This window comes from Chaetura pelagica, unplaced genomic scaffold (assembly GCF_000747805.2).
Source record: "Chaetura pelagica isolate M959 unplaced genomic scaffold, ChaPel_1.0 scaffold3, whole genome shotgun sequence".
Lineage (NCBI taxonomy): Eukaryota > Metazoa > Chordata > Aves > Apodiformes > Apodidae > Chaetura > Chaetura pelagica.
In genome coordinates, this window is record NW_009952974.1 from 10,688,233 (window position 1) to 10,714,789 (window position 26,557).

General features: G+C 39.4%; 1 protein-coding gene across 1 annotated transcript in view; it reads left to right on the forward strand.

Moving 5' to 3' along the window:
• CERS6 (ceramide synthase 6) overlaps positions 1 to 26,557 on the forward strand; it is a 102,833-nt gene that overhangs the window by 18,764 nt on the left and 57,512 nt on the right. The window contains exons 3-5 of the mRNA XM_009996296.1: positions 12,024 to 12,052; positions 15,395 to 15,500; positions 17,973 to 18,103. Of these exons, the coding sequence (XP_009994598.1) occupies positions 12,024 to 12,052; positions 15,395 to 15,500; positions 17,973 to 18,103 (266 nt within the window). The remainder of the gene's footprint in view (positions 1 to 12,023; positions 12,053 to 15,394; positions 15,501 to 17,972; positions 18,104 to 26,557) is intronic.

The following is a 26,557-nucleotide window of genomic DNA, read 5'->3' on the forward strand; positions in this document are numbered from 1 at the left end:
ACGACGCTAAACAAGGCTGAAAAACTTCTTCAGGTTTTTTTAAGGTTTTTTATAACATCTCTAAGCTAATCGTTTTGCCTTCTTATTTCTATTTATATCAAGCGGTCTTGGCCTTTGCTTTGTTTGCTTGCTTGAAATTAGTACTGACTAATATAACAGCGTGGTAATTCATGGCAGTCTGATGACCAGTGCTTTGACCCTCCAGATGCTCTGGATAAGCGTTACAACAGACAGCTGAAGTTCAGTCGCTGAGGGGGTGTGTGCATAATACTTGTCTTCTGATGTTTGATCACAGAGAAGTTTCCTTCTAGAGCCATATGTTAACTGAAGTGCAGGGCTCTGTTGCTGACTGGTGAGAGTTTTATCTCCTCTGCATTCTTTAATAATGGTTTTGTTCTTGAACCATTTGCATGTGCTACAGGAAAACCATACCTAACTGAAAGCCAGAGAACTGACTTCTGAAGCTGATCTGACATGTAGTTGGAACTGCACCAGTAGACTGCATAAACACATCCTTGCTGGTTACACCCTGGCTTCCTACCCCCTGGCCTGAAGCTCCCTTTTATTGTGCCATAGATGGTGATCCGGAAGCACAGCTTCATGCAGCTTTTCAATGTTGGCTCTAGCTCCAACATTGGTTCCTGACAAGTGAAAAGGCTCTTGAAGAGGGCAAGACTTTTGAGCTCTCAGGGGTCACAATAATGAGGAATGAGCAAAGCAAAGGTGGTGCTTGGACCAGAGGAGGTCCTGTAGGCTTCATAGGAAGTGCTCATGGACTCTAGTTGGCCTGTATGTGTCAGTAGACAATATTCATGGGCTCTAGGCCTGGAAAAGGATAGCTTTTGGGTGCTGCTGTGACCTTGGTGTAATACCCTAAGGTGTAATTCCCTAAGCCTCTTTCTTCCATCCCTCCTTGTTTTTGCTTGTGCTTCTCTTTGAAGCTGAAAAGATGTCCCTGTGGGTAGAAGCTGATCTACCCACAGCGGTACATGTGGAGTAGATTCATCCCATTTTGTTTCCTAAAGAAAAATTTGTGATTGTGCTGTAATTCTGAATATTCTGAAGACTTTGCCTTTTCTTTGTATTCCCAGCTGTGTGGAGGCAGTGGTCATGCTTTTTGGGAGCAAGGCTGTGTCAGTAACATTTCTCTAGAGGACGGTGGCTGACATGCATGTCAAGAAAGTAACTTGTCAGCCCAGGAGCTGACAGGAGGTGTCTGCCCTTAGAAGCTGCTCCAAGTATCCTTCTGAGGCATTCTGTCTGCTGGCCTGACATCTTAAGCTGCACTCTAAGCTATGGTCTTGGGCTGTAATACTTCCTTGTGTATTCTGGATATAGTTGTCATGTCTAATTTGTTCTCAAGGGAAGTCAGAGTTTGATCTGTAATTTTGTGTGAAGTTGGTAATTGTCAAGTGCTCTCAATGCCTGTAAAGCCTTGCCACAGTTCACGTACCATGCAGATACTTAACTGATGTGTCTACTGAATGTTCTGGAGTGTTCACAACAGGAAGTGCCAGGGTCTTGGCAGTACTCTGGTGGAGTGCATATGGTGGGCTATACATGCTCCTATTCACCTAGGCAAACAGCTGTATGGGTAAGTCTTCAAAATGAGTCCTGCAGCGATTCCTACCGACGTGTTTCCCCAGCCTGTTCCATCTCCTTCCTTCTCTCACCAAGCATATGCCACTCACAGTTCAAATGCAGCAATATTACACATGGCTAATCTAACCCAGCTGGGTGAGAGACTGGCTGCCACTTCCATTTGAGTTGGCAGACCAACATACCAGATACCATACTAAACATCTTTTTTGCTTTTTCTGCTGAATTCTCATGTGCATCAGAATGCTCAGTTTTCTGAAGTATCTGGACCAATGGGACAAGCTCTGAAGACCTATGGATGAGGTGATTCCTTGTCCAAACGAGGCGGCATGCTTGTGTCTAAGTTCTACTGGGTGGGTTTTGGTATTTGGGCTAGGTTAACCTTTGCCTTCAGAAGTATATATTTGCTTTTTTTTTTTTTTTTGTAAAGCTGTACCCTCACAGAGCCTTATCACAGCTTATTTTAAAGGCAGAGTGTTTTGACTTTTTAGTTGTACTCATAAATAACTACTACTTGATGACCAGTCATCATCCCATTTAAAAAATAACACATGGTCTACAATTGTGTAAAAATCTTCTGCAATGACATGATTGTAACTGATCTCTGTTCCCAGTTTTGGTTTTTAGTCTCCATTTTCATATTTTAATAGAAGGTACTGAACCAATTTAGAGCAGGGTCCAGATCCTCTGTAATGTGATGGTGTTCTTGGTGTGCGGATGAAGCTGCTTTCATCCCAAGTATCATGCACTATGGTGTGTTAAAAATAAATAAGCAAGACCATTTTAATGATCCCAAGGAGATGAGATGGCTTATAACACACCTAAACAGAAATACAAAGAGTGACAATAATTCACCACCTTAAAAGCTTTAAGTAGCTATTATATTACAAGTATTTTGTGATATGCCAGTGTGGGTAAGTGCCTGGTTTTCAGTATTTGGAATTTGTCTTCTCTTTGTTTTCAAACTCTAATAATAAAAGACCCATGTCTTGTGTCACCATCTCAGTATCATTTGTGATACTAAATATAGTTAGTTACTTATTTAAAACTCTCTGTTGATAAACATGAGCAGTTATGTACTAATACTAGGAGGGAATCACATTTCAGTCAGGTGTCCTTTGTGGGATCATTTGGAGTGTGCAAGTCACTGACAAAGTGTAATGAGCTAAAAGAAAATGGGATTGTAACAGTTTCTTGTGTGTTTTGATGTACTAAATACACTTGCCTATGGATCCAAGGTATAAATTATTCACAAATACATCAGATATGAGATTACTTCTTTTGTTTGATACCTGCTACAGCATTTTCAATTGCTGTCAAAACTAGTGCACCAGCATTGCTTTAATGCTGTGAGCTTCTGTGGCTGGCCAGTGGCTGTATGTGCAGCTCCCCAGTGTGCTGTGCCACAAGGCTGCCTTCACTGTCTGCCATTTCTGGCTACAGCAACCCGGGGAGTCGTTTCCAAAGTGGTGTTTTGGTGATCTGCTAGCAAATCCTATTATTTGTTAATGGGATTTGTTCTTGCACTGCTTTGTCTGATCACTAATTGTTTATTGCACATTAGGAGTACAATGAGATGTCTGTCAGCTGTGTTATGAGTTTTTTGTGTGCAAGACTCATTGTTTGCTTGTGGTGGTGGATTTTACTTTGGAAAAGCCTCTGTGGAAGGCAGAAAACAAAGGCTCTGCATTTCAAGCACCGCAGCATATCCTGCACTCCTGTAGGCACTAGTTTTTCTGCTCCTCAGTAGGTGGTGGGTCTCACAGAGGGTTGTGAGCTCATCTGGAGGGCTGTGTGCTGTGCGGTTGTGGATGCAGAGCCATAGCGGCTTTCCAGATTGTCTCTCTGTCTTTCCAGCAGTGCATCCTGCAGAGGTGGCAATCAAACAGGATAGCATTAAGAAAATTCAGAAATAATTTGAAATTGAACAGAATGATGAAGGTGAAAAATGCATAGGAAAGCTTGGGAGCTAATGGGAACTAGCTGATTTTTTTTTCTTGAATGTTAGGATCGTTCTGGGAGGTATTTAATGTTCATAAAATGCAGGTAGAAACTACTTCTCAAAAGAACTCCATTTGAGCTGTTTTTTGAGGTTTCAGGTATATTTGTATAGCTATTTTTAGAAATCTTTTGCTGAAACACTTTTTCCAGAAAAACTAATTCATAGTAATACTTTTGAAGTATAGTTATCCTAATATGCTTTTTGAATGCCTTTTCTAAGAAGACAATACTTCTAAAGAAATGCTGAAGTCAGATTTCCAAAGCAGAATCTGAGTGCTAGATTTTTGTACCAGTTAGGAACAGGGTTTTGTTCTGATTTTGTGGAAGGCATCTGGAAAGAAGTTCTTGTTGTTGAGAAGTCAGACAATATGCTGAAATGTGATTTTGTATACAGACACATAAGTAACATACATATGCACAAATAAAGGAATATGTATGCCATCACATGTGCTTGATGAGTTCCTGTTCTAGGTGCACAATGTAATTTCTGAACATTTCAGACACCTTGTAATATATTCCAAGAAGGCATTGCTGAACTGTCCAGCTCTGTTCTATGACTTGCTACAGTACTTTGTAATAATATCAGATGGACTGATTGTTGTTAGAGTGATCACTAGAGATTTTTAACTACATCCTTCATTATTTTGCCTCCTGGTAGTAAATAGATCAGAGTAAGAAAATTAAATCGGAATATAAGAGGAGACTGATGAGATGAGCCATCACTTAATGACCAGGCATAGAACTACCATGAAGGAACCTGAATGAGTAGCATTGGCTTTCCACTGAGCAGAGTTATGTTATTTATCAAAATTATTGCTGGGGCTTTTACTTCTCCAGACAGTTGCTCTGAGCCACTTAGCAAATTTTGAGTCATGTCCAAGTGGCAGCTTCTTTTTGCATCTTGGAAGCTGGCTTGGTGGATGAAGGAGACCTGCATTAAGAGTGTGTGTATGTGCCAGGAGGTCAGTGAGTAATATGACTTGGCTACAGCTTTAATGTAAACACAAGTATTCTTCACAGTTTTTCTTTTTTTTTCTTTTTTTTTTTTTCCTTTCTTTTTCCCCTTGCTCGCATACTGAAAATGTAACCAAAGTAAAAGATAAAGTAATGCTGCAGTGCCTGGTTGTTTATAGTAGAGTTATTTTATTAGGGTGACCTACTGCAATTTAAAAATTAAATTGTCAGTCTTCTTTTTCTAGATATATTTTCTTCCTACCCTTTTCTCTGTCCAGAACTTAATTCCATTTGGGCCATGTGTCTTTACATGTGTAGATGTTTTATGGCTTGCTCTTTGCTTTGGTTGTCCCAGATTTGCTGAAATGGTATGTATGAACTTTGTATTTTAGGAGGTGGCAGAGAAGAGTAGGAGACAAATGTGTAGGATCTGGAGCGGCACAGAAAGGATGCATTGGGATTGGCTGTTAATTTTTACCCAGTGCAGGAAGTAAAGGACTAGAAATTAAACAAGTGGATGACCAGTTCAAAATGAAGGGAGGTGGTTGTCTTCACACAGTCTGAATTTACACTGGGGACCTCTGCTACCAAGTGTCAAAGTTTTGCTTGGGCTCAGTGAGCTACTAGTGCAGTTTGGGAAGGAAGGGGCAGCTCTTTGGGGAGTGCTGTGAGAAAAGTGCCTTTTTTGGTCTAGAAAGCCCCTAAGCTGCAGCTTTTTGCAAGTTAAGAGGATATTTTTATCTCCACTGACCTTTAGCAGTGAGCTAGAATTTTGGAGGCCTGAACTTTACCACTGACACCGACTCACATATCCTGTTTTTACTGTGCGTCAGAACGGATGAGAGTGATACCTTCAGTACTGTTCCATCCATATCTTCTACAGCCTTGGCGATGCCAGTGGAGGGCAGCTGAGAGACAACGCTGTGTGAGAGGTGGAGGGGACTGGAGAGCATCTCCCCTTACATTCCTTTGTCCCTCTGCCTCCTCTGCACTTGGAAAGTTACAGTGACTGAATGCCTTATTTTTAGACATTACAAAGAAAAAAGCATTAGACAGCTGACTGCAAAAATATTTATTTGTGATCTTTCTCTTCATTTGTGCAGTCTGTGTTGCTATTCTGGAGAGATCATGTAGTTCCTTCCACTTCAGCTCTTCTGTCTTGGAGAGAGTTTTGGGAGAAACTGAAATACTTACAGCTTTATGCATGCCTATATTTAAAACAAACAAACAAAAACCCCACAAAGCTAAAAAATGCTTCAGAAAACATGGTTACATCTGCTTGTAAGCTGTTGACCTACATTTGTGTCCCATTTTCCTACTAACTTATTAACTGGAGAGCTGCTGGTAGAGGCTAGGCTGTTCTGTTCTCTGTGGGTCAGCACCCTGTGCTTCAGTCAGTCCTGTTGGGAGCAAACCTACAGCTTGAGAGAGACTCCTCCCTAACCTTTCCACTTGTAAGAGAAAGGATCAAGTAGGTTTGCCAGGTCAGTGAGATGAAAAGGTTTGGTAGTGTATGTGAACAGGAACTGGAATCAGAGCCGTGATCGGTGGGGTGTGGCCTGCAGCTTGTCATGGGAGCTAGCAGGCATGTAAAGGTAGATCAAGACAAACATGTTACTGGTCATGTTTTATGTGATTTGGAGCAAAATCCCTGGAAAAAGTTGGGTATTTTTTACTTTCCACAATGGGGAGATGTGACGTCAGGATATTTATGTTTTGTCTTAGCTACCTTTCACAGACTGTTGAGTGAAGTGAAACTTTTTATCACATGAACATAGTCTTGGGTGGAAGCCCTTGAGTCTCTTATTGTCCCCAATATTGCCCCCCCAGACTACTGAGACCAAATTTTCTTCTTTAAAACTGATCTGTATAAAACCATTTTATCACTTCCAAAGCATGAAAAACACTTGAAGTGTTACAAGCTAGCTTTTTTTGCGAGGATAATACGCTGAATTTATAGGGTACTTTGCTTCTCAGCTGAAAAACCTTTTTGAAGATAAAGCATTACTCTTGCAGAGATGGAGCAGTTTTATACAGCTAATATATGTAGGTGTCAAGACTCCTGTTGCATCAAGTGTTACAGATGTAGTGCTATTTTTTAGCTTGCTTTTAATATCCATCTTTGATATATTAAGGAAACAATATTTTCTGTCAGAAGGCAGAAAAATGCATGGGAGTGGTGCTGTAGAAGTACAGGAGCTGTGGCAGTACTTGAGTACCAGTGACTGGTATTCCAGAGGGGCATCTGGCTGAGGGAGCAAACCTGATAGAGCCCACATGTAGAGATGTATCAGCTTCTGCCACAACTGGCTTCTACAACTCTGTCTGCCCTAGATCCTAGTGTGTACCTGCACTGAGTAATTTATTGGGTAGCGCTTCCTTATTTAAGATGAGCTGTTTCTCATTCCACATCATTAGTTCCAGCATCTCTCAGCAGCACTGCAGGCTACTGCCAGCCATGCTCCCTGAGGACCAAGTATTGTAACAGATGCATTCTCTACTGCCAGTATAACGTTCACTTTGATTTGTTTATGTTTTTTAAATGCAGGATGAACAGTGCACCTTGTTAGGAAGAATTTCAGATAGCTTCCTAGCTCTGTATTTAAGAAGCAGCAGGACATTGGTGATAGATGTGTGCGTTGTTTGGGCTTTTTTTTGGTTGGTTGGTTTTGTTTTATTAAAACCTTTTAATGAAGTTGGAACACTTTGTAGAAATGCTGAGGTCAAAAACATGTTTGCTTGTTGGAAAGGTTTCTTAGGTCAAAACATTAACAAGAAGCTTTCAAAACCTTAAAAAACAGACCACCCCAAAGTACTGATTTTCCAGCAGTCTTTTCTCCTGCTTTGCTGAGTGTAAATGCTGTCTAATAATTTGAACTAAGGAGAGACAAAACCTCACTAGTTTAGTGAGCTGAATTCTCTCAAGCTGCTTGGCTTTTATTTTTTTTAGAAACGCATGTGGGTTCCACAGTATAGTGCTTAGTTTGTATAATTTGATGAGAGGTATGGGACAGTGATGCTGGTGTCAGAATAGTGGCTAATGCATCACTAACAAGAAGAAGCACAAATAAGAAAAATAAGACTAAAGACACTAAATAAGACACTAAAGACACTAAAATAAAGACATTAATAAGAAAAAGCACAGGACCTCCCAGGTGAAAGGCAGATGCATATGTGTGCTATTCTGGAGTCATTTCATGAGGACGAGGAATAGGTCCCCTTGAAAGGGTTGGCTCTGAGCTCTCCTCCACGCTGCCCTCTGAGGGGACATTGATGATGCTCAGCAGCAGGAGGCTCTTGCTGATTTACCAAGCCATGTGCTAGACTTATTTCTTGAGCAGGGTGGTTTGTTCCTTTGGAAACCTTTGTTGTGGGAATTGTGACCCATTTTCCAGTACAGCCAGCATGTTCTAGTGAAGTAAACTTTCCTGTATCGCTAATGGGTGAGATTAACTGGGTACAGACCCCTGCCTGTGTTTCAGACATTGTGTCCTGGTGGGTCTTGTGTGGCAGAAGGTGTTGTGAAACTCATGGCCAAAATCGGTGCTGGGATAGGTATACTGAAGTGACTGCCCTACTTATCTACTGAATTGTCCTAGGACTGTGAAGGTTCTTCTGCTTTTTTTTTTAAAATATTTTTATTAGTAATACAAGTAACTTATGAATTAAGTAGGTTAACTATACAAAAATAGCAAACCAAATTCAACAGTTGTTTTTGTGTGTCATGGCAGTAAATCTGTTGAGCATCTGCTCAGATAAAAGCCTCTTCTGCTTTCACTCATCCTTGTAGTTAGAGCTTATTTAGATTGTTTCTGTTTAAAACCAGCAAGTAATGTCCAACAAGTCGGACAATTGTAATAAATCCTTGAAACAATCTGTGTTTAGAGGGCATAAAGTAGATAAGCTGGGAAAATTTGTTCTGCATAGTCTTTCAAAAATGAATCCAGATTCTTCAAAACAGATCTGGGCACTTCTTTAGCATAGACGGAAATTTTTGCTGGTTATAACTGCCTTCCCTGGTATCAGTAAGTATACTTACTAATTATAAGTAATTATACTTACTAGTATATTAATAATTATATCAAGTATAATAATTATATTTATTAGTATATTAATAAGTATGAGATTTGATGGACATAAACGTATGAATGTATGAAATCAGAGCATACCGCTGTCCTGGTTTGCCTTCAAACTATTATACTTCAAGTGACTGAGATGCTCTGCACTCTTCACATTCATTGTAAATTTCTCAAATTTCTCCAGGTACATGCATCCTGAGCACAGGAAAGGGAGATCAATTCTTATTGTGCACAGGCTAGCAATTAATTCAAATATCTTTGTGGACATGAAAGGCTAAAGCAAAAATGGATATTCTCTGTGCTTATGGGGGCTTTGTAGCCAGTATTCTGCCTGATGCTTCATGAATTTTTTAATCTGTCAGCACAGGTCATGTAGGAGCAGTCGCCAGGGTGATTTTGTGCAGATGCTTTGCTTTCCAGGTTGAGGAAAATAGATCATTGGTCACAGGATAGATGAGCTTCTTAAGTTTCAGACTGTAATAAGAGGACATTTGTCCTGTCTGTTGGTCTGTAATATGGACCATACTTTTGAATAAAATGAAAGACAAAAGGGAATGTTTCAAGCTGTGAAATGTATAGTAGCTTAGCTTTTCTTTCTTGCACTAATGAAAATTTGTGAGTGGGCTTCCGTATTGAAGTTAGCCACAAAATAGAAGCAGCTTCCTATGCTTGAAACACATAATAGAGAAGAGATTTATTTATTTGTGGGAAGATTTTATAGAGCTTGTTAGCCATCAAAATGTGCTGCACCTAGATAGAAAAATGTGTTGCTTTAACAAGACTCAGGAAGAACAAGAAGGTTGATGCACAACTAAGAAATTACTGTAATAGGTCAGAACCTGAAATGAATTCAGGCTTTGCTTGCAATCCTCAGAAGAAGTCAAGGAGCAGACAGGTCACTTGTCTCTGCACGTAGTTTGCAAGTTTTACATTAAAAATTTAAGAAATTTCAGAGAAGTTCTTGACATAAAACATTTAAAACACATTGTGTGTGAATGGCAGGACAGCTTATTAGGACTGATGGGGAAGTCCATCAATTTAAAAATAATTTTAAAATTCTATGCTTATTTTGTTGGCAGTTATTCCTGGGTTTGGGGCCTAATAAGATTTCTTGCAGCACGATCCCTCAAAATGGTAGCTTATTTTAGCTATGCCAGTTTTAAATGCAAGGGTGTAAACCACCCTTTTTTTTCTACATCCAAGAACCTCATCTTGATTTAGGTTATGTTAAATGAATAATCTTGTCCTTATCTTTTTGTAAAAATAATTGGACATTAGTTCAGTACCTTTTATTGCAGATTATAGTAGGGCAGTATAGTAAAATCAGGGATAGTAAGTTATTATCCTCTCACAACAGTGGTGGAAAAAAAATATATAGCAGAATTTTTTGTTTGTTCAGTCTATTGCTTGACCAGTCCAGGGTCTCTTTCTTAAAAACTCATGGGGTTTGGGTTTGGGAGAGGGCAAAGAGTTGTGGAGCTAGGGGGTGTCTTTTTTCCCCTTCTTGTCTGTCTTTTTTCCCCTTCTTGTCTGTCTTTTTTCCCCTTCTTGTCTGTCTTTTTTCCCCTTCTTGTCTGTCTTTTTTCCCCTTCTTGTCTGTCTTTTTTCCCCTTCTTGTCTGTCTTTTTTCCCCTTCTTGTCTGTCTTTTTTCCCCTTCTTGTCTGTCTTTTTTCCCCTTCTTGTCTGTCTTTTTTCCCCTTCTTGTCTGTCTTTTTTCCCCTTCTTGTCTGTCTTTTTTCCCCTTCTTGTCTGTCTTTTTTCCCCTTCTTGTCTGTCTTTTTTCCCCTTCTTGTCTGTCTTTTTTCCCCTTCTTGTCTGTCTTTTTTCCCCTTCTTGTCTGTCTTTTTTCCCCTTCTTGTCTGTCTTTTTTCCCCTTCTTGTCTTTTTATGGATTCTTGCTGTCTTTTTCTACAAATAATTTTGGTGAAATGAAGTGTGTTTCTAAATAGAGAAGGAACACTTGACAGATGAGCATTGCAAAGTATTACAATTTTATTACATCAAAGGGAAAAAATCCAATCCTGCTTTGAACTGGTTAACATTGCCAGCTAATACTGTCAATTATTTTAAGACTGATATTTTTTAAACAGAAAGTTTAGGACAAGCCATTGAACATTTTCTTTATATCCCCTCATTCATTTAAAGAAAACCAATCCTATATAATTCCATGGACCAAATACTCGTTAGCCTTATTAGCTTTTTAAGGGTTTTTTTTCAGCCCTGTTTGGAAAGCCTTAATACTTTCAGACCTTTTAGCCTGTTTAAAAAACCTGTAATATCTATTTACCTGTTGTGGGCTCTGTGGTGGTCTGAGGGTCTTCAAAGCTGCTGAGAAACTGCCAAACATGGATTTGCTAAAGGGCAGCCACTGTGGTCAGTTCAGAAGTGGTAATGACCTGCTGGTCTGGAAACAGGACATTTGTGAGATTTAGGGGAGATGAGGGATTGTTTTGCAAAGGATTTCTTGGCCTCTTTGTAGAGAAAAACATATCTCTGAATTTGGAGTGCTATTACTGTTGTAAAGCATTGGTTTGAAAAGAGCAGGCAGGATCCAAAAATGCAGACCAATGCCTCCCTTCAGTGTGTACAGGACCCTCAGGAATGCTGTTGTTGAAGACAACAGCATAGGCAGATAGTGCAGTGTTTATGGGCATGCAGATGCTGAGTGCTTTCCCCATGGATGCTCTGCAGTTACCCATGTCATCTGAACTGCCTGGTTATGGCCTTTTGTTTTGGTTTTGTTTTTAAATGTGGCTTTAGTTTGTGAATGAGGAAGCTGCCTATAAAAGGTTCTTGAATTCTGAGTTTAATTCCCTTGTTTATGTTGGGCTTTCATTTCTAGATCCAGAATGGATGAGGCTGTGTTCCGCAAAAAATGCTTGTCTCTTAATTTCTGTATAATTGAGTGCCAGCTTTCTATTCAGCTGTACTGTAACCCATTGAGAAGGATATATTAGTGTGGCAGTCATTCAGATGTACGTGTTTTAAAGAGAAGACCTGGCAATATACTCAATGCTGCTCTCCTTAGTCTTTCACAGTAGTTCTTCCCTCTTAATTGCAGTACCTTGTGCAATAAACAGTCCCATTCCTTTCAGTAAGTGCTTGGGGAATTGAATACCACAGCATTAGCAGAAATGGAAAAAATTAATAGTGCTTTTAAGAAGTGCAGCATTTGGCAAAACACTCATAGTCTGTGCATGTATCAAACATTAATTCTGTTTGTTTACTTATGAATCTATTTAAATTATTACAGAAAGCTATCTGTGAGAAATTATGTTACGGATGCTTTTTATGACATCTGCTGTGACATTTGGGATGCTACTGATTTAAGATCTACTTTAAAATTCTATTTTAACATTGAAAAACAATTTTCATACTCCAAGGTATAGCATGAATTTATCAAGTTTTTGTTTGAAAAGTAAAAAAATACCTCTTAAATTTTACCATTTGCACCAAAGGCAATTATGTGGACCTGGGTCATGCATACACCACGTTGGTGGTCAGACCTTCTCAGTATTGCAGGCACATAAAATGTTTCTGTTAAAATTGCATTATTTCCTATGAGTGTTCTACTAGGAATTAATCTCTCAAGGAGATTTTTTTTCTAAAAGCTTTTTTTCAAAAGTGGAGAAAGACCACAGGAGCATATCAAGAGAGATATGCTCTTGTGCAGTTTTTTGGGTTTGTTTTTTTTTAAAAAAAAAACTTTTCCTATGCCTTCCTCCCAGACATGGCTGGCCAAGATCATCCTGTCTTACAGCTGTTTACCCTGCACACATCCTCACTGTGCCTTGCTCTCTTTATAGACTAGTCCTGGTTCAGGTTGTGTGCCTGTTCCTCTAGTTCATGTGGAAAACATAAGGAGCAAAGGAAGGAAAGTTTATATTCCTGTTTAGAAAATACCAAATTGAAGTAGAAAATCTGATTAATTTTAGGTAATGAGTATAGCATCACTATTACAATTCTTTTTTTAAGATCTAGACAAACGCTGTGTCTATGCTTTGTCTTGGATTTATCTAGGCTGTTCATTAGCAAGACACATCATTTTAAGAATGTCATTTAGGCAAGCCAAGCTGAGCTGGTTTGCTTACATTAAAACGAAGATCAGCTCAGTGTGAACTTCTTGGAATTGCTCCTTGTGAAATTCTTGTAGCTGGGAATTTCTAATCCGCTTTTGACTTTACAAAATTAAATATGTATTTGTTATTTTAAATTAGCATGTTTACGAAACTGCTTTTCTATTGAAGTTACACCATGGCTATCTCATTCCTTCACTCAGCAGGAGGAAAGCATAACAAAAGATTAATTATATATGCATGTAAAAACCCAACCAAACATGAAACCACACACCCTCAAGCAAAAAACCCTCAAATTTAAACTGGAGAAGGATAGATTTAAGTCAGACATTAAGAAGAAATTCTGTAGTGTGAGGATTGTGTGACCTGGCACAGGTTGCCCAGGGACGTTGTAAATGCATCATCCCTGAGGTTGTGTTCAAGTCCAGGTTGGATGGGGCTTGGAGCAACCTGGTCTAGTGGGAGGTGTCCATGCCTATGTCAGGGGGTTGTACCTAGATGATCTTTAAGGTCCCTTCCAACCCTTGCCAGTCTATGATTCAATGAAATCTTCAGAGGACACTGACTTTACAAGTGCCCAGGAAATCCATCTGAAACAATTTTTCATTTAGTGACTGTTTCTTGATCTTGCTGTTAGTGGTGAAGGCTGAGCTTGAGCTCCTCTGTGGGTGCGTGAGGCTGATGAAGTTTTATTTCCACCTACAGCACTTCTCTGTCCTATCTTTACTTATAAGTGTTTCCTTGTAGGGCTTTGTAAAATTAGCTTGAATACTGATGGACGTCCCGTTTGCTGTCTCTCTTAGGCTTGACCCTTGTCTTGCTTTCTTGATTTATCTTCAGGAAATTGTTTGAATTTATGTAATAGGAAAGACTGGAAATTTTTTTGGGAGAGCTGAGTTTCAGCTTTTTGGTACAAAACATGGACATAGATGCCAAGATTTTCAACCCCTTTGTTACATGGCTAGAAGTGTTTTACAACTCCTTAGAATTAAAAAGTTAATTTCTGAAATCAAACTCCTATGAGGATTTAGTTTGCTTCTTCAGCTACCTTTTTGGTTGCTAGCTAACAGCAATGGCCAGCACTGGTTTGGTTATGCCCATGTTGAGCTACAGAGTACAATTATTGCTGCTTCTTTTGTTGCTTTGTACTTAAGTAATATACAAGTTGCAGTGTAGCTATATTATGGTATATTTACTTGGAACATGTACAGAGCTTATATGTTTGTGTTTCATGAGCAGAAAGCTGGACTGATTTCTTCTGGAGCTAGTAAAACTGGTATCACAAAGCTCTTAACTCTTAATCAGGGAGTTTACACCTGATGCAGAGCCATTGATTTGGTTGATGTTATGGTGCAAGCAGAATCATTGCAATCTGCAGCCAATGCAGATTGTGACCAAACTTTTACAGAGTATACAAGGATAAAATTGTGGATTCACTGACATGCTGTATGTGTCTTTGGATATATGACTTCCCACCTTCCTTGCAAATAGTCACCAGAATTATCCCAGGCTGTAGGATTTGCTTTCATATGGAAATGGTATTAATAGAACAAGATTTTTTTCCTTGGGAAAGCAAAGTGGTCTAGCATCACCCATCTTTATGATATTGTTGTAACCACTGTAATATTACTTAGGACTTCATTCTGTTTAGTCCACTGTGCAGTCTTAAACATAACAGAAACAGCAGTTGTAGCTCACAACCGTGCTTAAAATGGGGCTTGCATGTAGATGAGAATTCTGTAATTTTTAAGAGGTTGTGGTCATTCAGCTGGATGAACATGAAACTACTTCATAACTACTGGGTGTGTTTCCCTGCTGGAAAATTAACTGAAAGGAAATTGAAGTCTTTTACGTGAAATCAAGAGTTATGTAATTCAAAGGTGTTAAAAGTTCATACTGTTTATATATGAATTTGTTCCCTATACAGACTTGGTAGCTTTCATGGAAATTCCAGAGTTGGACTCATAGATACAAATAACTTAGTTTTTAATGGGTGGCATGGTCTTCTTTGAATATATGTAATCCAAACAATATAATTAGTCTCTAAAATATGTTGGAGTCACCCAGTTTGTAAACTGGATTAATTTAGGGATTGGTGTTTGTAACAGAAACAGCTTCATATTTTAGCAGAAGTGTTTGGAGAAACAGCAAAGTCTTTGAGGCATAGCTTAACAATGTTTGAACTTCATAGTGTAGCAAATTGACTGGGCAGCTTGAGTGCTTGCTGCCTTTAAGGACTTTGTTAGAATTTCTGCTTTGCTAAAGGAGTCCTGAGACAGGAGCTAGCTACTCTGGAAACTGGTTTATGAAAAAGGCTGTGTTTGGAGGATAATATTATATGCTTCTCATCTCTGCAAGCTGTCCTGCTTTTTTCATTAGTTGGTGCTTCTCTAGGAGGCATTTTGTTCTTTTGTTGTTGTTCTCCTTTTTTTATTACATGAAAGAAAATGCTCCATTTCATGTGCTCCACAGAGTTTGTTTCATCTTTCAAAGTGATGTTACTAATTTTGCAATGTGATCACCTGTATGAGCCTGTCTTTGAGCTGCAAGGCTAAGTATTGTTTTTGTTGGCAGGGTTATACTGTTTGCATATTTACCACGTGTTATTGATTGATAACAGCAATTAAGTAAATAACAGAAGGATTTAACTTGTTTGTTTTTTTTCACTTCTCTGTTTCTCATAGGTTCATTGCCAAACCATGTGCCTTAGGCCTTAAAGTCCAAGCCAATGGACCGCAGAAAGCTCAACCTAATGCTATACTGGAAAAAGTTTTCACAGCTATTACAAAGGTAGAGTATTTAACTAAAAAATTTACCTTATAAAGTGGGCTGTGACATTATAAACTACCTCTGAACAAAACAAAGCTAACTGCATTTTTACAGCTAAGATCAGAACATGCAGATGTCCAGGTTGTCATTGGTGTGCCAGCTTCAGCAGTTGTGCATCTTTCTGTGATATCTCCTGCAAGCTTTTAATAAAAAAAAAAAAAAAAAAGTTGTTGCAGAAACACTAATACTTTGTAGGTAACATATGGCCACCTACTTTTTTTTGCTTCCTATCTTTTAGGAATTTCTTTCAGAATTTCATTTTTTTAAGGGATTGATGAGCCAGTAAGATTGGGTTTCCTGTGTTTTCCATGAAACTTCAAAGCTACCCCTTCTATGGGAACAACTGTGAGTGCAGGACGCTGGTGGCCTTCTGGTGCCCTAGCCCTTTGTGTTATGATGGATATCCTTTGAAGGTGGGGCAGGGGGTGGGGGAAGCTTGAAAAGTGGGGGAACTGGCTGAAAAGTGTTTTAAAGCTTTCAGGAGTTTTTGGTAGAAAACAAGTTTTTCCCCCACAACCTGTGTCTCTGTCTTTACACCTCTTACTGTATAACATCTCAGCTAAACGTCTGTGTCATCCTGTCTGTGTCTTGGAAGCATCCTGAGTTTTCCTGTAGCAGTAAACAGTGTTCAGGTGTCTTTTAGCATCTCCTGAAGACCTCAGTTGTCAGCGTCTTCATAGTGCAAAGGCCTGTGGAGTCTTGAATGATGAGGCAACTATGCTACAGGAACTTGGCTGCAGCTGGGTGCACTACAACAAAGGCATCAGCCTAAACTTCAAAGACTATTAGAGCCACAGAAGACAAAATTTGGTTCAGTGTCAGGGACAGAAATGTGCCATGGATTTATCTTGCTTTTATGTCTTATCATATCCTGAGATCCCCATGGCACTTCATGTGGTTTTTGTCCTGTTTGCAGAGAGGGAATTGCAAATACGTTATTTTTAAAAGCTGCAGCTCTTGTCCAGACTCAGCTGGAGGAAGACTAGGATTTTTTTTTTCTTTTCTTTTTTTTCCTAATTTTTATTTGCAGAATCTGCTAGTCTGACATACAGGGCCTGTGTGGTCTAACTAATGCCTGTGAGTCAAGGTAGGAGCTGGCACGCAGGGGTCCCAGCACTCAGTGTGTGGAAATGAGTGGGAAGAACTCCAAAGGAAAGTATCTACTTTTCTGCAGGAGTTTGGTAGGGCTGCCTGGTACCTTCTTGCAAAGAAACTGTTCGGTTTAGCTAGCTGCCATCTTCTGAGCCACATGCAGCAATTCCCTGTAGTTGGCTCCCAAAAGCTGCATCAGTAATTTGGTTTTTCTAAAGTTACAGAAAATGGCTTTTCTTCCATTGAAAAACTGGTGGCTACTTTGGTTGACTCCTCTTTTTTTTTTTCTTTGTGTGGCTTTGTTGTTGTTATTTGTTGTTTTGTTTTGTTGTTGTTGTTTGTTTTTGTTTGGAGATGGATGGCAAATACTTCACCCTTCTCTAGTCTCTTCCATTTCCTTCTATTTTCTGTCTGTCCCTCCCCGCAGGCTGATAGATGGAACTTCAGCCTGATGAAAGCTTTGCTATTTTACCTCTTGCAATGTATAAAAAAGTCTTTGTAGTGGCAGCTGTTGTATCGTACTTAATGTATGTAACTGTCTTGCAGAAATAAAGCTAAAGCTCTAGAAGACAGATTGTCTAAAGACTTTTTTTGTTTACTTAAAAACAAATGTGATTGGGATAAATGTATAAATAGTCCTCATGCAGTCCTGTACATGCAGGATTGCTGCATGATGGAACGTGTGGCCTGTAGTGCTCTTCTCCATACAGTAGTAAAATGAAGGACAGACTCATTTTGGAATGAGAGTTCCACATTTGCAGCTTTGGAGAAAAATTATGTGTAGCTAATTTTACAGAAAAAAAATTCCCTCTCTCTTGTCATCAAGGTGATTTTTCCTTTTGAAGTTGTCACTTTGTTTAATGACCTCATTTTTAAACATAAACACGGGATATATCTTCTTTCCATGTCAAACAATCCTTACTAATGCAACAGTCGACAGGACAAAGACCCCAATGCAGGAGGATGGAACAGGTATAGTATGTGGCAGGCAAGGGGGTGCTGTCAGCCCTGCTGCTTGAGAAATGTGTGGCATTTTATTCCTACTTGCCATTTTTGGAGTTTCGAACAAATTTTCTTCTCATTGTTTCCTTAGGTTTCTTGTTAGTAATAACCTGAATGCATTATTACAGAATATGTCTTTCTAGTTTCATAACAGTCACTGTAAATGTATTTTGAGGTGGATTGGCCAGCAGAGATTTCTGTAGAAGTAATTTTATTTCTGTCCATGTATCTGACAGGCAGCCTCTTAAGACACAGAGAGGCTCTTATAGTTGTCCTAAATTGAAAGTGGAGTTACTGCAGTTGGAAAAGAAATAATTTTTATCCTTCTCTGTTCTGTAGCAGCCAGATGAGAAGAGGCTGGAGGGCCTCTCCAAGCAGCTGGACTGGGATGTACGCAGCATTCAACGTTGGTTTCGACAACGACGCAACCAGGAAAAGCCTAGCACCCTTAGGAAATTCTGTGAGAGCATGTAAGGATGCACATTCCCTTCTTGAGTCTTCTTGAGCCTGTCCTCATATCTTTTCCCCTCTGTTCTTCAGGGGTATTTTTGTAGACTGGTAGGAAGTGATACAAATTAGTAGAATATAATTTCTTGAATGAGAAAAATAGTGTCCTTTCTCCTGAAGGAGCCAGGTTGTACTTTTCATGTATTTTCAAGGGTGAAAATCTCTAGGGATCAAGTGGTTGTGATTCTGTACTGTCAGGGTGCCAGACTGATCCTTTGATACAAATAGTCTGGTGTTAGGGTAGCAAGCTGTCTTTACAGTACAATCTTTTGATATACAGTCTGTCAGAGATTGGAGATTGAGGAGCAAAAATAAAAGCCAGTTGGGTCTTGTCCCCTTTACAAACCCATTAGGTTGGGTACATTGATCTCTGAAAAGCTAAAGGTTTCTACACTTTTTCTGGGAGGTTATTTTTCACCTGCTGGGATTTATTTCCAAGGAATCTTTCCCAGCACCCAGCTGTTCTTCAAACTGGCTGCCTACATAAAGGTTGTTTTTCTAATTAGACTCCATTGTTTTTAGTATCTGAGTTACATTTCCATGCCATCTGGATTTATGGTAACAATACTTAATCTGCATTGAAAGAGCATGGAAAATTATATCTACTTAAAATATTTACATGTTTTTCTTGAAGGAGGACTGATAGACATTGAATTCAGAAAAAGCACAAAGAATGACACTAATTTATTTGAAAGACTCATTGATTCCAAGACTCAACCCACTAGCACTGCTGGATGTAGTTCCATTGTTGTGGAAGGTCATGCATTTAAGGCAAATTTTACATGCTCCAAATTAAGACACTTGGCAAATTCTGTCAAGTATTGGCTTTATTACAGTCTGGTGGTTAAGTAGTTGTGTAACTGCTGGCTTAAAACTCTAGTTACACTTTTTGTTAGCTGGGAAAGAAGTGTTAATAGAAATGTTAGAAGAAATAGAGGGAGCCTATTTTAAGTTAGAAAACAGGCCTTAGCTGACCTTGTTATCCAAGTTTGGTTTTTGACCTAGCAATTCTCAAGTGATTTCTTAAGACACTGCAAATAGAGATGTCTCAAAAACACAGCACACGAACCAGAGAGAGAAGGATATGTGTTTATTAAAAAAAACCCACTGCTTTCCTAAGTATATTTCATACTTTTTTCCTTTTATAGGTTTTCTAAGTATTTTTCTTAAACTTTATTTTCCCGTGGCTGCATACAGGAAGGTTCATAATGTTGTCCCTGATAATTAATGTATTAAGGCTTTTTTTCTAAAATCAAACTATAGATGAAGTGTTATAAATCTGATACCTACTTTCAGTTAAGGACTGAATAGAAGAGAAATTAGTCAAATTACTGTTAAGCAGGTTGTCTCTGTAGCTCAGACAATTTGAGTCCTTTTTTTAATTTTAGAAAAAGAAATATTATTGCCCTTTAATAAACAGAGGAACTTAGCTGTCAGAATGCTTTAACCTTTCTTTGGTATCTACAGCTAAAATCCACCCTACTTAATATTTAATAAAGGCAGGCAGGGTAAGATTATAGATAAACCTAGTCATCCTGCTGCTGGCAGCTGGTGGTCTTAGAGTTACTAGTTTTTCAGATCACTGAAGAACAACCTTTTTTCTACAAGAGTTGTAGCTGTTGGTGTATACGCACGTCTGCTTAATTTGCAGGAAAGGCTGTGGAATCTTGGGGAAAAAAGTAAAATTGTATTACTGTTAGAGCTAGCATATTTGGGCTGTATATTTGGCTGCTTCCATAACTCAGGTGGAAGACTTCACTGTCTTGTATTAGTGCTTGCACATTTAGGCTTACCTCAATTTAGAAAAAATTTAAATGTACCAGGAGACACAGGCACAGATAGGAAAGCTATAGGTGCTGAACTTGCACCTTTGTGGCATACGTTATGGGAAGAGTGTGCAGATGAGAGCCGTAAATGCAAACTGGAAGGTAAGTTCTAGCAGTAACGAATATCATTAACTTATGCTGACAGAATTAATCATCAGCTTCGTTTAGAGAGAGCCACTGGACATCGCAGCAATATGTGCACTTAATAGTAATAATAATACTTGTCAAAGAATAAGCAAGGTGGCATAAATAACAGTAAGTGGCTATTTCAGATTCTCTCTGCTTGTGGTTTGCAGAAGGTGCAGCAGAAGTTGCCTCTCCATCTCTGTACCTTCATGCTGCTGTAAGAATGTGGTGTTACCTAACTGTGGTGTTCATTGTCGTGATACCAGTTCCAGTGGTGCCATGTGTGCCACCAGCTGTCCCATCACATAGGCTGGGTGGATTTGTTGGCAGGTGGTCAGAATAGCACTGAGAAGCTAGGAACACTCTTAGCCCTCTCAATATGGGTGTTAAATGGTTGTCTAGTTAAATCTATCAGGGTACTAAGCATGGTGCTTTGCTTTAGTATGTTTGGAGCAAAGAAACCCTACTGTCTGAGGTTTGTAGTCTTTTCACAGCTATGGAGTTAATGGGGTGGCTTTTTGGCTGAAGAGTCCATGTGTGGCAGCTGCTTCACAGCTCTGAGCTTTGTAAAGCACATTTTCCTGTGACAGTCTTGGGAATGGGAGCACTTGAAGTCTTCAGTAACTGGGGCTGGTTTCATAGCCCTGACAGAGAATGAAATGTGCCCTTAAGTAATAAGCAGGCACAGAGTGAGCAAAATGACAAGGATCCCCACCTACACCTTCAACTGTTGAGCTGCTGTTTTCCTTCCAGAGAAGCTTCAGTTTTGCTGGCAAGTGTATTGACTGACTGTGACTTGGGAAGACAAGTGACAGAACCCACAGCGAATGTGGAGCTGCTTAAAAAGAGCTCCAGCTCTTCTTACATGATGAGAATTCCATTTACTGCTAGAAAAAGTGTTCCTTGGGCCCACAGTGGCTTTTCCATGATGCAGCTGTGCCAGAAGGGCTGTGGGCTGTTTCTGATTGCCTTATCTTGCCAAATGAATAGTGTGGGTACTATCTAAGGCAAAGCAGTTTCAATAGGCAAGAGGCCAAGAGTGCAACTTGATAAACAAGCTTGACTGTGATGAATGACACTCAAGATCCAGGCCCACAGAGACTAAAACTGTAACATAATTATTAGATTCTTCTTGTCCCAGATTTCTCATTTTCTCTACCCCTTCTCTGCTTAGGATTTCAGATATTATGGGTGGTAAGTACCTCTACAAAAGATGAAATAGATAATTTTACCAGGTGATGATTTGTGATCTGGTATTACTAAAAAAGATGGTAATAAATGTGGTGCTGGGGACTATGAGTTGTTCCTCAAGGATTTGGTGATTCTGACAGAAAACTTGGAATTAACAGCAGAGTATTTATAGTCATTAGGAAAGGCATCCACCCAGTATAACCTTAGGTTGTAATACTGAGCTCTTAGCTTACTATATTAGATGGAGGAAAGGGTCTGTCCATAGCTTTTCTTTCTTTTGTGGGAATTAGGCAGGAATTAGGAATTAAGTAGTTTTGCTGCTTTCCTCAACTTGAAAGATCCAAAGTGCATAAGGGAGAAGAAAAAGTGGTGAACTGAGTGTGCAAAGTGGACTTCTCTACTGCCATGCATTTCTGTTGTTTTTTATGTCTTTGTCTTCATGGCACAGCCTAACATCAAGGAAAGATAAGCTTTCTCCTGAATAAGAGTGGGGCAAGGACCTCGTGCTCTATGAGTATGCAGCGCATGAAAGAGAAAGTGGATTACCTGGCCTCTTTCCTGAAGCTTGTGTGGTTTCTGTTACTCATGCAGAGTATTCATCTTGCTTCACAAGACTAAAAGTTTTTTCTGCAGAGGACCATAATCCATTTTTAGGCAGATGGTATAAATTGGATCAAATGTTCTAATGACTCTGCTGGAGCATAGGTCTACCACAGAGATGCATTTTTTAAAAAAAGTTGACCACAAAAATGTCTTAAGGAATGAATGTTGCATCTGAATATAGTGGCATGAGAATTATAGGCCTGGAATAAGCTAGTGGAGAAAGGGCTTTCAAGGTAAGCTGGGGACCGCTAGGAAGATGGTGACTTTGCTGATACCCGAGAATGTCTTTGTTAGTATCTGCCATGTCAGAAAGACAATGTAGTAGTGCTTCCCAAACCACTTCAAGTTTCTTCCTGATTTCAGTTTATTGTACTGCTGCTCACATGTCTGTGTAGGCATATCTGCTTTTCTCAAAGATTAAATAGCATAGAGAGAGCAAGGATGCTGTCGTCCTCCCTTGTTTTCCAGAGGAAAGGGAAAGAATCTGTGTTGCCCTAAGTTACTAGCCTGGGACTTTGAATGTCAGCAGACTGATGATTTCTCTTTCCTACAGCTCTGTACATTTAAGCAAGCTGCTTGTTAGAGACATTTACATGGTTTCCAAGGAGTAGCTGGCAGAAACATATGACTAAGAGTTTTTTCAGTTTATGCAACAGCTTGCACACAAAAAAATGGAAATGTACATGCCAAAATTTTCTTTCTTCCTCGTTCTTCTCTAGAAGAAGCTTGGGTACTAAAGTATCTATAAATTAGGTGTCTTAGTTTTGATGTAGGGGAGAGAAGAGTCTCTGTCTCATCTCCAAGCCAGAACAAATTCTTTTGCCTAAGGAACTGGATCTGCTTATACATGTTGCTTTTGGAGAGATTTTATATATCTGTGTATATATGTGTATAGCTAGAGACAGATATACACAGAATTTTATTTATTTTTTTTTGCTTATCATACACATTTGTGTGAGAATTTTATGGGCAGTTTGCAGCTTCCTGGCCATATTGCTTTTCTTGACTAGCAGACTAATTCTCTCCTACAAAATAAAATGGGAAAAATATCTATACAAGGGAAATAAATTGAGACAGCTGCTTGGTTGTTGAAATTCTGAACTGTGCTGATACAAATCTTAACAAAGCACAAAAGAATTCATCAGTCTCTGCTTTGTGTGTAGCAGTGAAGCACTAGAAAATAAATAGGCATCAAAAAGTGTCTAGCTCTGAATTTTTAATAGCCCCAGGCTCTCCTAAGTCAGCTTCTGAAACACTGCCAAATACAAAATCTTGGAGATGCAAGCAGAAATATGTGTTAAGTGGTATTATGGGTCCATTTAATTCCGATTTGTGAATACAGGCTTTCAGCTACCTCAGTGCTACATGCAACAGTGGACTAACCAGTATTTCACAGCCAGAAAAAAAGAACAAGGGGCTGGGTCTGTAAAGCTGTGCTACATGCTCTGGCTAAGTGTGGCAGTTACTGTTCGATGGCTGTAGAATTACCAGCTCTCCCTTGTTTTTCTCTCCTGTTTTTCATGGGACAGGAATGGCTGTTCTTCCTCACTCCCTCACGGTTATGAGGAATAACCTCTGACATGCTGTTCTGATCTTCAGGAGATCTAAAGCACTGGTAGCTCAACCAGCTGCTTGATGAAAGGGAAACTGCACACCCAGTGAGTGTGCTGATAAAAAGTTAGAGGTTTTCCTTGCTATTGTAATTCTGTGTTGTTGTGGGGGTTTTTTTAATGGGCTTGTCTCTGCTGCTCCTTCTCCTTGTAAATTCCTGCAGTGGGCAGTGTCATGCCATGGGCTGCATGCTGCATCTGGCTACTTCTGGGACAGGTGTTTCTGTTGACATAATCACAGAACATCAGTCTCACCTGAAATCATCAAGGAAATCCAAAATTTCTGAAAGTCTCTGTGAAATAGCAACAGACTCTACAATGAGACGTAGAACTGAAGGTCTACGTAATTACTGTGATTTCCTTCTTCTGAAACACTTTGTACTAAAACAGTTAATAGAACTGGTGAATATTTATACAGGGATTTTCATGTGGTAGAGGGGAGAAGGGAAGGGAATTGCTTCAGCCACCTAGACCTTTTTGGTATGACAGGGTGGGAGGACATGTTGTGGTGAATAAGGTCGTAGTGTGTGATGTGGTTCTCTGAGCATTTCTCTTCCTGCAGCCACCCTAAATGAGGACTTAGGTTAACATAATCTGTGAAAATGAATGCTTTTCGACTGAAGAGCTTCTCCTGTGGCTATGTTTACACCCTTAATGTAATTCTTCCTATCAATATTTCTCAATTTTGTGTAGTAAAATACTGAGTCTGGCTCTGTTCTTGTTGCCTTACTATCCCCATACTGCATTGGAAAGCTGAGGCTCTAGCTAGTTTGGGACTAGTATGAAACAGCCCTAGAACTGGTCAAGGTAGACAGTTTCCTTCAAGATTCCTTTCCTACTGTATATGCCATGGTCATGTGTGAATCTGGTCTATAATCACAGAATCACAGAATTTTAGGGGTTGGAAGGGACCTCGAATGATCATCTAGTCCAACCCCCTTGCCAGAGCAGGATCACCTAGAGCACATCACACAGGAACACATCCAGGCACCCAGTGCTCTGTCACTCTCACAGTAAAGATGTATTTTTTCTGGTGTTTACATGAAACCTCCTATGTTCCAGTTTGCACCCATTGCCCCTTGTCCTATCACTGGACATCACCTCTGTTTTCTCTCTTTAAGCTAGGCTTCAGGACATCTCTGTGCCCAGACATGGGATTAGGAGGGAAAACATTGGTTTAAAACATTGGTTAACTGTCAGGAATCACCTGCCCTGTTCCCATACTGTTCTAGTGGAGTAGACAGGCAAAGATGTCTGTGCCATTTCCTCAGACTATGCACACTGTATTTTTAGGCTGTGCTGTAAGTACTTTTCATTTTGCATCTTATGAAATTCTCCTCTTTCCGCAAATTGGATTACTTAAAAATTTGAATTCCCTGCCCTTACTGCCTGCTGTGACATAATTTTTAACACAATAAATTTAAATTACTCACGTGCTGGTCCTGCAAAGACATGATCACTTAACGTTAGCTGCACATTAGGCAAGGTTATAATAAATTAACTAGGTTTCCATTCTCCTGCGTTTTGTGTGTGCTCATCATTATTTTATGTTACGGAAATTAAATAATTGTTCCCTAAGTTCCAGTTAATGTGAATACTAGTTCAAAGCTACAGTTACAATATAGTTATTATAGACAACTAAAGGAAAACTGCAAAGACTGCAGTAGATGCTGCTTTCATATGTTCTGCACGTTCCTGGAATTGTCTAGCTTTTGATTACGGAAGAGATCATCTGCCTTCTTTGCTCAGCTTTAGCTTCCAATGAAGATGGCAGAGACTGCAGGCAAGTGGCTTCTAGTGAAGAAATATGGAGGCAGAGGTGGGATTTTTCAGAAGAGCCAAGTGCAACCAGGAAAGCAAGGGCTCAACCTGGGACGCTATAGACTTTAAGGCTACTTTTGATGCTTAGGATAGGATTCACAGGGCTTAAAAACTGATCCTTGATGGTTTGGGGAGGATCTTCTGTGAATTCAGCGCAGGATTTTCTCCCAGTTTGTCTCTCTTGTAATGCTTGAAGCATTAGGCTGCTCCTTCACCATTTGTTAGTTGGTTTGTCTGTGATTCTGGTCTCTCCCAAGGTGCAGATTTCAGGTACTGATACGTCTTGTTAAAAATATTTTATTGCTGCCAAAATTTGAGGGCTTTTTTATTTATCTTAAGCTTTCCAATAGTAAAGCCATTCTTGACCATGTAGAATAGTAAAGAGTATAAAATAGTTATCTATTAATTGTGAGGGTTGTGTTTACTTCTCAGATTGGTCATGGTGCTTGTCAGTTCTTTATTTTGCCTGTGATACTGATTTAAAAGCTGAGCAGAAGAGGAAACAGACAGCAAAAACAGTTCTCTTCTCTCTTTCACATCATGTGCTCTTTTCATTGCTATTATCCTGTGGCTTTGCTGTTTGCTTTTTTGTATGCCTTAGCGGTTACTTGTGCAATTTTTGCCTTATAGTTTTTACCTCTGTATTGCATTGTCTTTTCCTAGGAAGTTCTCTTTGAAAAGATACTCATTTTGTTACCAATTCGAACTGTGCCTTTGTTCAACCTGTTATGTGTTTGCCCTATGAAAGCAACATGAGCAATGTTCTTTATGAAATGTGGTTACACACAGACCTGCTGTGGCAGAACACAAAGCCCAAGCTGCAATGGAGACTTTTCTGATAACTTCATCTGTATGCTACACATTTTGCACTTAACATACAATGAATGTGTTTAGTACAAGGTGCTGCAGAAACTATGGTTTGAAATGTTTAATGCTATTTCTTATGGTTAGTTATTGAAATTCTTTCAGACTAACCAGTATACTTTAGCTGAATGGTGCTTCTTGGTAAATTTAGGTTTCTGGCTTCTCTAGCTTTATTCTTGCTGTTGTGTTGACAGCACTTTTATATAAGAAACAGTATCAAACATTTCCTCTCTCTGTTTCTTTGTAGAGGGCTGGGAATACTGAAGGATAATATAGAAAATCCTTATAAACAAAAAGGCCCACACCAAAAAACAACATCCCTTGTAACAAGCATCTGGTAGCAGTTTTTCTTAAGTTTCAGTGATGCAATAAATTA